Below are 13415 nucleotides of genomic sequence, written 5' to 3' on the forward strand. Positions count from 1 at the left end.
TATTATCACACCCGAGACATCACTTAGATCACGCTGCCTTCGCTGTCAACATGAAGTGGTGATACTGCTGTGCTGTCAAAGTCAGGTCACCATCATCAACATCTGTGCGCGCCGCTTTTATCTGCTCCTCTTACCGCCATCCTCTCGCTCTTTCTCTGTGTGTGTGCTTATTTCAGAGAGCATGTCACAAGTGACCAGGGGGGAGAATCACACGTCTGCCCAGAACTCCTGTGATATAAAGGTAACCATGACTACAGTGAGAGCAACTTGATGTAATGACCTTTTCTCGCACCCTCTCAGCCAACTGCAGGTGTGCGTGTGCAGGGTGTGTGTTTGCCTGTGACTGCACGTGTAGTTGGACTCAAGTGTGTAAATGACTGTAGGAATGATTTAATAAACTAAAGAAATTGTTTCATATATTCAGAAATTTGCTTTCAACCCCTTTTATTGGTAGTGTTGATAAGAAGATGACAATTCGATGTCTGTACAATCATTCAGACACTGCAGCTTTCAACTCATTGCCTTAGTTTAGAATAAAGACGCAATCATAGCAAGCTCGGCAAGGAAATGATAACTCACTGCCCTCTGGAACAGCTATAGTTTGTTAGGTAGTGGCTGCACAGATTATTGATTGTCATTCTGGCCCCTAGAAGCATTTTACATCATTCACAATCATCGAGTGGTAATATGAAAAGCAGATATCGGCATATGAATGTGACGAATCTGTAGGCAATGGGCATTATTTCTAGTACTGGAAGCTGTTTGCTTTTTGTTTGTGGTCAGTTTGTAGTCCAAATACCAGTGACCAATCACAACCAAGGCCTAGGCAAAAGAGGGAATGCAAAACAACGAATAAAAAGCAGTCAGAGGAACATCCAATGATGTTTTAGTCTTGCATCTTAATGTAAATCTATCTACATGTGTCCTGAACAATTAACTGCAAACAGCAAAACAGGAAGTCTCAAATATCAGATGGTTACAGGAAGCATGGCCACAGGACAGCCACAGAGTATCCTCACATTCAGCCGTCAAACTATTAAGTGACTGAAAACCACAAAGATTCATAATGACTTGATCAAAATGAGATTTGCCTAAAAAGCAGCACATCTTTTCAAGGTCAAAAGATTTGACAGAAATGAAGGATGAAATTCCAGCGATGCCAAATTCCCAGATAAAAGTAAACAGATGTAGTTTTCAGCTGCCAGACACTTTTAAACAGCTGGCGTTGTTTGTTGTTTTCATTATCTGCTTGTATTTGTGGATGTGTTCGTGAGAGCATCGAGAGCACACGAGTGTGAGCGTTCCTGTGTGTGTCACGCTCCACTTTCAGTAGCCGAGTCTCACAGTCCCGTCAGTGGTAGTGTATGGACAGCGTGGGGTGTGTAAGTTTGTGTTTAATGCCCGTGTGGTTTGGCATGTCCACATGTGCACCGGTGCGTGTAATTTTCTTCTCGTTATTTAGTCACTTTGTTCTCCTCTGACTCCCGTGTTACGATACTCGATCTGTCTCTTCCCCCCTTCTGTCGCCAATACCCCAGAGGGCTCTGGAGCAGCAGATGGAGTCACACCGTGAGGTGCACAGCAAACAACTGGGCCGCCTGCGAGACGAGATCAATGAGAAGCAAAAGATCATCGATGACTTAACTGAGTGAGTACTTCACCGTAAATTCTTTACTTTTCAAAACCAAGACTCAGTTTTTGGAAATCTGTAACTTGTGCAAGAGTTTGAAAAGAAAAGTATTTTAAGTTAAAGAATCAAATCGTTCCAGCAGAAAAATCACAAGGATGCTATAGAAAAATATTTCTTTCAGTCGTTGAGACCGTGGCACTGCGGAAATATAGGCCATGAATGTTTTCTAAGGGAGACAACTTACCGTACCACAGCAACACAGCTGCATGCTCAAATTTGAAATTCAATTTTACCCTCATAAGTGGTTTGTAAACGCTCAAACTGGGAATACATGTTTTCAGTATCTCTCAAACCTTCAACACGGTCTAAGCCCCAATGTTCAGACTGGCTGAAATGAAAACGTGTGGGTGGTTTACATGGTCAGGAAGCTGCAGAGCCAAGCTGCTACAACCCCAATGCGAGGAGCCACTGGCCTGGTTTGGCCTAAATGAAAACCTATCCCTTCAGGTACCTTGTTCTGATGATGTACTACACCAAGCGTGGCCATCTGGGAGGAGACCACTGGGCAGACCCTCTCTAGGGACTAAAGTACATTTTCCAGCTGGCCTGGGAGTATCTGTTAAACACCCAAGGAGCAGCTGCAGAGAATTTCAGTTTGAACAGACATTTGGTGCTGCTCTGCTTATCCTGCTCACACAGCCTGATTTGGATAAGCAGCTTTAAAATAGATCGGAAGGATGGATGTCGGTGAGGTGGAACGCATATAAAACAGGAGCAGGGATGCCCTCCGGATCCTTTAAAGAGAATGTCAAAAAGTAGGTATACATTAAATGGTAGTGCAGATTGCAAGGATCACACGCAAATGCAAGTGTTTACAGGTGTGCACCCTTTTTTTGGTAAGTGCCACTGAAAAATATGTTGTGTCCATACTCTAATGGGGCATTTCAATGCTCTAGTTGTGACCTAATTACACACTTGGGCTACTTAAGTGCCCCTCTGCTCTGCCAAAATGCCTGTCTGGCCAGTACAGCCATGATTTGAATTAGGGGCAAAAATAAATCCTTACACTGCATGCACTAATGGTGCTTCTTCATCATTTTTGCTCCTGTGCACACCACTGAGCTGGAGCCATATGCCTGGGACTGGAACAGACAGCTCTTTTCTCATGTGACAGAAAGGTTTTGTAAGGATACCCTAATTAAATAAAATCAGAAGGAAACCAGTTAAAAGCAGCTAAGAACACTTAAAGGCATACTATGTGGGATTTTTGTAAAGTATGCACGTGATCATCACCGGTGACTCACTGGAAGTGTTTGCTAGAGATGATTAAACAAAAAAAAGTTGTTGGGCATCAATCTTTGGGGTGTGGGTGTGTGGCTCAGAGAAAATAATAGCATGAAGCTTGTGGCAATAGGAGTCAATAAAAACTTAATGACCAGGTAGCATCCCATCCCAATCTTCCCCGAGCATTTTGCAAATGTATTTATTTTTTATTTTAGAACTACTGTGGAGCAATCAGAAAATACAAATGTGTCCTTTCTTATTCATTCTTTTTTTTTCTCATCAGTGCATCTCACTCTTCAATCTCCAGCTCACTCGCTGTTCTCTCTGCCTTAGAAACAAAACTAACCTCCATTTTTTTAATTCCATTCCTCCAAAAATCCCAAGGGTTGTGCTTATGTTGCTAATATCTACATCCCTGTGTTTTTGTAATATAAAAAGATAATATATAAAAGATGTCACGACTGAGTCACTTAACACCTTTTTTCAGTTGTAACCAGAGGCAGCAGCTGGAGCTAGAACAACTGCACAGTGACTTTGAACGTCTCAGAAGCCGAGAGCATCACAAGAGCCGGCAGCTGGAGGAATTGACGTGAGTTGCTGCTTTACTGTCCTGGCCGGCTTTCAAACACTTCACCATATGGAGGCCTGGGGGCGAGCTGAGCTGCCTCTTTTGATTTGCGTCTTCCATTTCTCTCTGTCATTTGTCTTCCTTTTGTCTATTTATTTTCCTCACGCTCGGGAGCTCTGACTGAATTCTATTTACAGTATCTTACTCTTCTGCTGTTAACTCTTTCTTAGCCTGCTCCTCTCTTGGTCCTTTTCTTCCTGTCTGACTCTCTTTGCATCTCCATTATGGAGTTTCAGAATAAGGTGGCAGCTGGCAGCTAATAGGCCTCTTTCTACTCTGACCTTTGCAGCATATTGCATCAGATGGCAGATGGATAACAGCCCATGAGTGGGGCAGGCATTATGTGCTGCCTTTGTTCTCTATTCATGAATTATTCTGGCAAGAATTTGGTAATCGTTTGGATAAAGAGAAGTTCAGTTTGACTCTTCTATGCGTCTGTGTCTGAGCATTTATCTGTCTGTCTATAGATTCCTCCATGAACGACACGAACAATCAAAACAGGATCTGAAAGGCCTGGAGGAAACTGTTGTAAGTTAATAAATTCTGTCACGATTCAATGACTCAGTCCTCTCGAACTGCTTTAACTGCACTATTTTCTCTGTTCCTTTATTCACACTGCAGGCTCGTGAGCTCCACACCCTGCACAACCTCCGCAAGCTTTTCGTTCAAGACCTCACAACTCGAGTTAGAAAAGTAAGAGACATAACTAAACCCTTTTACTCAACACATAGAAACAGGTGGTTCTGCCTAGAGTTACGGTGACATTTTCTATTCTATTTTCTATTTCATCTCCTTTTTTAATCGACAGAGTGCACAGATGGAGCCTGATGATACTGGCGGATACATCACCCAGAAACAAAAGATTTCCTTTCTTGAAAACAACCTGGACCAGCTTACAAAGGTTCACAAACAGGTAACAGCACACAGCTCCTACAAAACTTTAATTTATAGTGACAGAAACAGGAAACATTTGACCTGTCCACACCTAGTTTGAAAATTAAGACCAATGACCAGGTTCCCTTTGACCAGGGGGCCTGATTTCCCCTCTGCAGGGTTGCAGCAGTAAATCAAAAAATGTCTACGATGAATATGTGCGGCGGACAAAGAGGCACAGACAAATTCAAATACAGAGCTGTGTGCACTGTTTGTCATTTCTCTCCTGTGGGCAAAAGAAACGCTAGCACGATCGATCATCTCACTACACCAAGTTCACATGAAAGTCTCCTTGAAAACAGAGCAGCAGGATTTGTTAACCCCCCCTCTGTCTCCAGGGAAAGGACGCCTCACTGTATAAAACAGTAAGACTTGAACACTCCTGATGCAGGTGCAAACAGGCATTCTCGGTTTTTTCTCCGCACTCTGGCTTCCACACAAACTCTGAAAACCAACCTTGCTCTCAGAAAGTCATAAACATACGCACACACCTCATATTTTTAATATTCCTAAATGGACTACCGCCGTGGACTAAGTGTTGGATGTGCTGAATGTTCTGCAGGCTGGCAGATTGGTGAAAGCTGCAGTGCAGCAGTTTGTCAGGCAGAAAACCAATCCTAAAGTGGCTGCTGGGAGACTCCATCCCATCCACCACCTGCTGATACTGTGGGAATGGAAGGTGAAAGTCATGGTCATAAATCAGCAGTAAAGTGATAATGCTTGCAAATGGGCAGTGGCCACTACACCAAAGCTGCAAGTTTCTCTGCCGCTGCACAGATTTAATCATCTCTGTCTGTCCGTCAACTGTAAAAACTGAGCAATCGTCACTAAACTATCTCGCCAGCAAACAAACTAACGCCAACAAGCCACAGGTGAATATCCCAAACACATCAATGCTTTGGCTGCTAGATAACTTTGCCCATTGTGAAAAAATCTCAGCTATAGTGCTCATTATCTCTGCAGGGTATGGATTAGTTTGCATGATCACACAGAAGCAGACCGTCAGTGTTTAGGTGCTCACTTATTAACTTTTGCGTTTAGAGGAAACATGCAGCATGAGGCAGATTTAAATCATTGCATCCTCGTGTTGATTTAGCTTCATAAATAATAACTTCAGAAATATAGGCACATTATAATATTAACTGACAAGTGCAGATATGGATTTTCTAGGCCAAGGCTGATATATATGAATATTTAATACAAGGTATGGCCACCTCTGGAATGATGCAAGAAGCCACCTGTCTGTGCATGGACTGCACAGGTGTCTGGATCAGTTATCAGGAGCTGCTCTCTGTTCCTGGTTGAGTACAGTGGCATCGACTCTCCATGTCCCAGTTGTGTTTTTTAGGAGTCACACTGAGACTAAATGCTTGGACGGGGAATTCCTGGATATATACTACTGATCCAGAAAGACCTGCAGTACTCTGGCAGTGTGGGGTCAGACAATATCCTGCTGAAAGTGCTGCAGGGGTGGGGTGCTACTGTAAGAACGGCACAACTGCAAGTTAGAGCAACTCGTCTCGGTATTACTGTTCATGCACATTTTCACCAAGTGAAAATCAGATCACAGATTGCCTCATGTGTCATGGACATCCAAAGATCCAACAACAGCTCCGACACTCATATCAGCATCTAGCAACTATGTTCCTTTAAATATACCCAGTTTAAAAGATCCATTACACCCATGGATTTAATACATGTTTAGGGAAATCATAATGATGATTATCATAATGTCACGCAACTGTTTACAGCATCTGCTCATCAAAGCTGCACAATATTCAAGAGGATTGTGAGTCTATTCTTCCCTTCTATGCTTAGGCTAATTCATATTCTCATGATGTTTTGAGGCTCTGCTGAGATCTGAGGTGTAGAGGAACAGCTGCCATGCTGGTCCCCTCTAAAATACCTTGAAACATTCATTGATTCATTTTTCTGTTTGTGTTCAGGCCCATTATTTTAATTCAAAACAGAAACTTAAATGGAGATGATTCAACAGAGTTGTCCTACTTTTTCCCGGTTGTAGATTTCTGATAGACTGGCTCTGTGTTCAGGAGAGTTCAGACTGAAGTAGTGCTCTTTACAACACTGGTGCAATTGTGGGCTGTCTCTTCCTGGTACAATTTTCAGGTTACACTTGATGTTTCTCTGTTCCACCCCACTGCACCCATTTGACCCTAACTGATCTGAAATGGACGTTATGGTCACACACTTCCTATGCTCCACTTTTTGTACTCTGCACTATATTCTTAGTAAAAAAAAATTCTTAGATTGCAAAACATATGAGCAACTCTTTGGGGAGGCAATGGTTCAGGAAGTAAAATGGGTCATCTACCAATTAGCAGCCAGTGGACTGATCCCCTGCTCCTTTAGTCTGCTTATAAAGTATCCTTGGGCAAGATACTGAACCCTGAGCTGCCCTGGTGCATTCATCAGAGTGTGAGTGTGTGAGAGTGGAGGCCTGTAGCAAGAAAGTGCTTTGAATCATAGAAAATGTATAACTGTCTTTCTGTAGTTATAGCTTGTTTTTTGCACATGTCGGATTTGTGTTACAGCTGGTACGTGACAATGCAGATCTGCGCTGTGAGCTTCCAAAACTGGAGAAACGTCTTCGGTCTACAGCTGAGCGAGTTAAGGCGCTCGAGGGTGCGCTGAAGGAGGCAAAAGAAGGAGCCATGAAGGACCGCCATCGCTACCAACAGGAAGTGGAGCGAATCAAAGATGTGATGAGGGCCCGCGCTCCCTTCCGCCGACCCCATGCTGCGCTCATCGGTAACGTATACAAGTTGCTCACAGATTCAAAATAACAGCCGCAGTCTGCTAGAAATTACATGACAGTGCTGCATGTGTCATTTCTGTAAAAGCTTTGCGATTGCTTTAACACTGCAGTATCTTTTAATCTGTAGGTAGCTGTAAAATGCATCCAATCATTTAGTCTGCAGCAAATTCACAGCCACTGCATCGTTTCATAACAGTTCAGAGACACATATGAAAGCTGTTTCTCAGTAATTGGGCAGCACAGCACCTGAAAAACATTGAATTTAAATCAACCGATTCATCAGAACATGTCGGTTAATCCACTCAAATGTGGTAAATCTAAAAGTCAGTCTAATTTTCTTTTTATGATGTGATGTATAAGCCCCAAATTCAACAATAAAATAAGGAGGGAAAATGCATGCAAAGCCCATGCCACTTCCTTTGGCTGCACTGTAGGAAGGATATAGTATGTATATCCTCTCCAGCACTACATGTGTGATGTTGTACATGTAGACACCGTTGTGCGTTTCATCTCCCTCCCATCAGATCGCTTCCTTTGTAATGCAGCATGTGAGAAAAATCGTTCAGCATTGTGCAGCCATTCTTTTCACGTCCCTGTTGAGATTTTCCCACAAGCAGCATCCATTGTGTGCTTTGCCCTCTCTGCTCTACTCATCTGTTGTCTCCTTCCTACATTCCTCTTAACATATCACCACATTTTCACAACCTGCATGATCGAGCTGATGCCCTTTTCTTCCTCTTCCAATCTTGTTTCATATTCAGGAAGCAAACATGCATGTAACTGAATTCTCCTGCTGTGGAACGCACAGATATGCAAAGGACTGTTTACGTTGCACCGAAATGAGAAAAGAATTTACTTAAACAAAACAAAAAGCTGTCGAGAGAGTTTTTGCATGAAAGAATGTAACAGTTGGTGGAACATTGGGCTTCTAAGGATTTACGCGGTAGGCATATTCTCCTGAAAGAAATGCGAAACATTAGAATAACAGTGTAATTCAGTCTGATCACTAGCTTGCTACTTCAACTCAGATGCATGTGCTGCTGTAATGAGAAAATGAGCTATTGATTTAAATGAGCGCTTTCAGCATAATGATTTTCATTCGAGGATTAAAGCACAGCAAACAAGACTATCTGTGATATTTCGCTTTACATTAATATATTTTCAGTGTTGGGCTTTAAGCATCCTGTAGGGCAAATTAAATATGTCTGGCTTTAATGGATGAGTGAATCAATCAATACATTGTTCTCTGTTATCACTTACAGCCAAGCCTGTACGCCCTGGCCACTACCCAGTCTGCTCTCCCACCAACCCCTTCTTTATCCGAGGCTTCAGCGATCAGCCCATTGCCTTCTGCAACGCTGTTTTCCATAACAGGAACCAAGCAGCCCCTGCTGCTGCTGCTGCTGCTCCTGCTGCTACCTCTGCTCCTTCCTCTCCTATATCTGTTTCTCCTACTTCTCCCTCAACACCAGAGAGTGAGCCCAGGCTACCTGAGTCCAACTCCAATCAGAACAGCCCTGCCAAACACCTCGACTTCCAAAATAATGATGCACATGACAGCAATGTTCAAAACAATATGTGAGTAAAACAGCTGTTTTGGCGATTTTAGTCACTTTTTGTGGTTCTTACCATATTTCACCTTCTTGACTTTAATTAATAATCGGTATAATATAACTTTAACTAAGCCACACTTTCTGGCTCTCTCTGGTTTTATATGAGATCGTAATGAGGGGCAATACCTGTATGCCACTTAATGTTGTCTGGAACTTTCTTGAGTTTGCGTCAAGAGTGTTTACCAACCTTTTTATCTGACCCACAGACCAGTCAGACTTACAAAAAAGCTTCTTTCTCAATGTCTTTCATTTGAGTCATTTAGTGACTGATATCACCAGTTAATCCAATATGTTTACATAATAATTGGGTTTGTACTGTTAGCCTGCACTTTGTCCTTATTTTCTATTTTATTTATAATCTTTTAATCCATTAGGATTAACTCAGTGAATTAGGTTGTTTGAATGGATTTGGTTATCCTTACTCCTGCCTAAACATTTCCAACATGTATTTGCCTTTTGAACATTATTTAGCTTTTTTAAATCTCTGCCTTATTCTTGTCTTTAACATAACTTGATTGATTGTAAAAGTTGAGCTGTTCTTCGTAGCCATAGTTGGCTTTCTTATTTATTTCATTATGGTTTCAACTGCTGTCTCCAGTCAAGGATGACGTTTGTCTCTTAGTTAGAGTGATGTGAAAACCCTTCACATTTTGATACATGCCAATACTATCAATGAGGTAAACAGTTTGAAAGTCAATTTTTGATATGACCACCGTTCCTCTTTGACAGAGCCTGAAGCCTCTTAGGCAGCTTTCTTGTGATTTCTGTAAGTTGTCTTCAGGAATAGTTTGCCAGGCTTCTTGAGGAACATTCAAAGCCTTTCTTTGGATGTTTCTGCCTTTTGTTCCTTTTGCTGTTAAGGTGACCCACACTTCATTAATGTTGCTGTCCAGGCTCGGGGGGGCCAGTCGATGACTGATTTATTGGTTCATTGTGTGTTTTTCTCTCTTTTTTTTAAAATATCCATGTATGCTTTTTTTTTAATTTCAAATCACTGTCGCGCTGAAAAACAAAACTGACTGAAAATGGAGAAAAAGAGACTAATGTCCAAAAGAATATTGTTTGAAAGACTTTCAGACAAGCTGTGGACCTGTTGCTCAGGATAACTCGACCTGATATCATGTAACAGACACACTGGTGCATGCTTTGCCACGATACTTGGGCTAAGACCTTTGCACAGTACTACAAATGAGTTCTGTCTGTTGCTGTTCTAAATGCATATAGTCTGCACTCTGCTTGTGAAGCAGTCAAAAGTCTTCAAGTTCATAAAGTTTTCATGTTTACTTCAGCTGTTTCATGTAATGAAAAGTCTCGATTATAGCTCGAGATTTTAAAAGATAACTTTCACGTAATGTTGACACGTGCTTGTGTTTCTGCTGTTTCAGGCCTCCGGCTGAATCAGAAAGCCAAGCAGACAACGCTTCTGAAATACTCGATTCAGAAAACGGTGAGCCCTGTTCAGATAAAGCCTGTAAAAAGTAATGAGAATTTTTATAATCGCAATCAGCAGAGGTAAATGGATTTATTTTTATGACTGTTTTTTTAAGTGATTGTCATTATGCCATCATATAAACCATTAGGTTTGAATGTTGCTTTACATACTCTTCCAGATTGCTGGCTGTTAAAGCAGTGATTGCTCTGCTGCTGTCATAAACCTTTCTTTTTGTTCATATTACGTTTGTGTAATGAAGTTGTAGTCAGTAGATTTAACTCTCACTCTGAGCCAGTGGGAAGTGAAGTCAGGGATTTCTTCTCCTTCTGCATAGAGTGATATTAGCAGGATACAGATGATCGTTTTTGTAAAACTTCAATGAAAAATGTGCAGTGAACTGCTCCCGCTGCTCGAGGTTTTTGTTTGAGGCAAAAGCTTTTTGTGTCTGTGGGTGTGTGTGAGTGTGCGCGCTTGTCTGCACCCGTCGGCGACAGACTCTGGAGGAGATGGATTAGGCTTGCTGTGTCATTACTCAGATAGAGACAGGTAACCGACAGACAGGCTGCGACGCCCACCTCAGCTTCTGACCCAGTGATGACAGTTGTTGAGTTGTGTAACAACACCACACCTCTTTGATTCTCAAGGAATATCAATAAAAGTCAGAAACAGGGTTTGTGCCAATAAATCAGTCTGCTGCTACAATATGAGCTTTTAATTAAATATCACAGATCACTACTGATTTTCACTACCTGTTTGAACCCTTAAAGGATTTAATCAGGCTTAGTTCAAGTCTGGTTTCCCATTATTATTTCTTCTGTCAACAATGCTGTGGAAGAAATGTCAATATTTTGCTCTTTTTGTCTGTAAATTTCTGATTTTTTTTTCAGCTACTTTTTATTCATTCAGATTTATTTCTTATTTTCCTTCATACTAGGCAAACGTCTACTGTAATTATCATGTAATCAGACTTTTGAAGCCATATTTCTTCTGGTTCATCACTACTTTTTACCGTTGTTATTCTCAGTGTCATGAATTTCAGTGAGTTATGAAGAAATGCACGTCTCAAAGATCAGCAGCCTCTTATTTCTTATTTATAGCATGTTTAAATTTAACATTCACAGTTACAGTGTCTACATGTGCAACATCACACATGACAGGATAAGGATTTTTATTAACTGTCACAATATTTTTTTCTACTTAAGGGATTAAACTGAACAGGCCTCATAATCCAGTCAAGCGTGAGGTCCCATGATTGCATCCATCTCATCAAATTGTGCACAAATTAAATAAAGTTGCTTCTGTGCATAAATTAAATAAAGTTGCTTCTGTGCATAACAATGGATAAATCCACAGAGGCTTGCTAAAAACTGAGAAGCAACTGAAGTGTCTTGTTATGTTTTGTCAATACGTTGTCATGCAGAAAGGCCAAGTGGATGTTTGGTGAAATGAATCTCTGTCACAGTAATTCAGGTAGAATGCCAGCCTCCGAGGGTTGAGTTAATAGAGTCGCTGCTGGGGCTGAATTCAGTTCATCAGGTTCTGCAGGATATAAAAATGATCCAGGAACCAGTATTAAAACCAGACCCAATTTCCCAAGAAAGTGTTGTTGGTTTTCTGCTAATAAAAGTCCTTGGGATGGTTGTACTTTAATGCAAGGACACCTTAGATGGGAAACACGAGGCACTTATGGTCAAATGGCAGTGTTTGCCACTGTTTATTGGTCATTCGTTCAAGCAACATTAAATGTGTTTATGTCCTGTAGAGATGTTACACAATGAAAACTCTTCAGGTGCAGGTGAAAGTTACAAAACCTATAAGTGACAGTCAGTATTTGTGTTACCATGGCATCAGTCTTTCTGGTAACTTTAATGATATGTTAGTAGAAAATAACTTAATGACCCTGCCCGTAATCATTCCCTAAGCATGAAGCTTTGGGCAGCTAAACCTGTGCTGGTGCTGCTTTTCCATCCTTGCCTTACTGATGGGGTTGCCAGATCAGTAAAGTGCTTGTAAAATGTGTTAGTCATTCAAATGTGAGATATTGGCGTCTAATACAATACATTATGCAGCTGCTTGTTCCAAGGCCGTCTAACTTCACTTTCACATTAGGCTGTTTTAATTGAACTTACGTGTCTGTTACAAACCCACTTTTCCTCCCTCACTTCACACGCCACCAACCTTGTCACTGTGCACCTGCCTGCCTCCTTATGCACTCTTTCTGTCCACAGGAAACACCACAGATATCAATGACAACAGGTAAGACCTGAGCACTCTTTTGAAATAACTGCAAAGCACCTGCTGGTGTCTGTCGCTGACTTACTGGAGGGTAGAAATATTGGTTGTAATTAGCTGTCTTTTAATTTCAGTGACTAATTAAGTTAATGCAGCTAGTAGCAGTAAATAATGGTAGAAGCATACATCACAAACTGTGCTGCCACATTTGTCTTGCACACACTGATCACACTTCTGTTCGTAGAATGAGAACTGTAAAAGCATTGATTTGACTCTTTCTGCCATTTCTTTCTGCATCACTGCTGCCCCCTTGTTGCTGTCACTGCTACTGCTGCTGCTGCTGCTGTGGATGATGCTGCAACGACATGTGGTTCTGCTCTATCTGTCTTAGCATGTGTCTGAATGTGAATTCTGTATCCAGAACCGATGTGTGTGACAATCAGGACCCAGCTAAACTCTACAGTCTGCAGCCAGAGGCTTCAGCCAGCTAATAGTCCTGAGCAGGTAAGAAAGCAGAATGGGGAAGCTATTTATGGAGAAGATACACTATTAACAATTCATAACCATTCAAATTGGTCATTATTTATAATGGTTATGAATTCTGGTTGTAGGAGTACGCTGTGAATTTCTCGCCAAGAGCCCCAACAGACTAGAATCAGCACTGACAGATTTGGTAGTAGGATGCATAGAAGCGTGTTAGATAATGCCCGAGAATGGACATTTTCCTCAGTTCATCGTGCTGTAGTAAAATGCGATTACAATTGATGTATTGGGTCATGAGGTCTTATGAATCAGCACTATTTCTTTAAGGCTGCTTGGCTTCAGCTCTTTGGTGCTTTGTGGGCAGCTGTAACAATGTGAGAAACCTGGGTGAGTTTTTATTTTAA

General features: G+C 41.5%; 1 protein-coding gene across 2 annotated transcripts in view; it reads left to right on the forward strand.

Moving 5' to 3' along the window:
* Positions 1-13415, forward strand: part of kif5ab (kinesin family member 5A, b) — a 72601-nt gene that overhangs the window by 54873 nt on the left and 4313 nt on the right. Inside the window, exons 18-28 of one of the 2 annotated variants that reach the window (XM_004547696.4) lie at positions 177-241; positions 1539-1648; positions 3402-3503; positions 4010-4070; positions 4164-4235; positions 4351-4455; positions 7028-7244; positions 8514-8829; positions 10250-10311; positions 12525-12552; positions 12920-13032. In XM_004547696.4, the coding sequence (XP_004547753.1) occupies positions 177-241; positions 1539-1648; positions 3402-3503; positions 4010-4070; positions 4164-4235; positions 4351-4455; positions 7028-7244; positions 8514-8829; positions 10250-10311; positions 12525-12552; positions 12920-13019 (1238 nt within the window). In that variant the 3' untranslated portion in view covers positions 13020-13032. The remainder of the gene's footprint in view (positions 1-176; positions 242-1538; positions 1649-3401; positions 3504-4009; positions 4071-4163; positions 4236-4350; positions 4456-7027; positions 7245-8513; positions 8830-10249; positions 10312-12524; positions 12553-12919; positions 13033-13415) is intronic. The other variant, XM_004547697.4, reaches the window with a different exon arrangement.

The sequence above is a fragment of the Maylandia zebra genome, linkage group LG5 (genome assembly GCF_041146795.1).
Source record: "Maylandia zebra isolate NMK-2024a linkage group LG5, Mzebra_GT3a, whole genome shotgun sequence".
Classification (NCBI taxonomy): domain Eukaryota; kingdom Metazoa; phylum Chordata; class Actinopteri; order Cichliformes; family Cichlidae; genus Maylandia; species Maylandia zebra.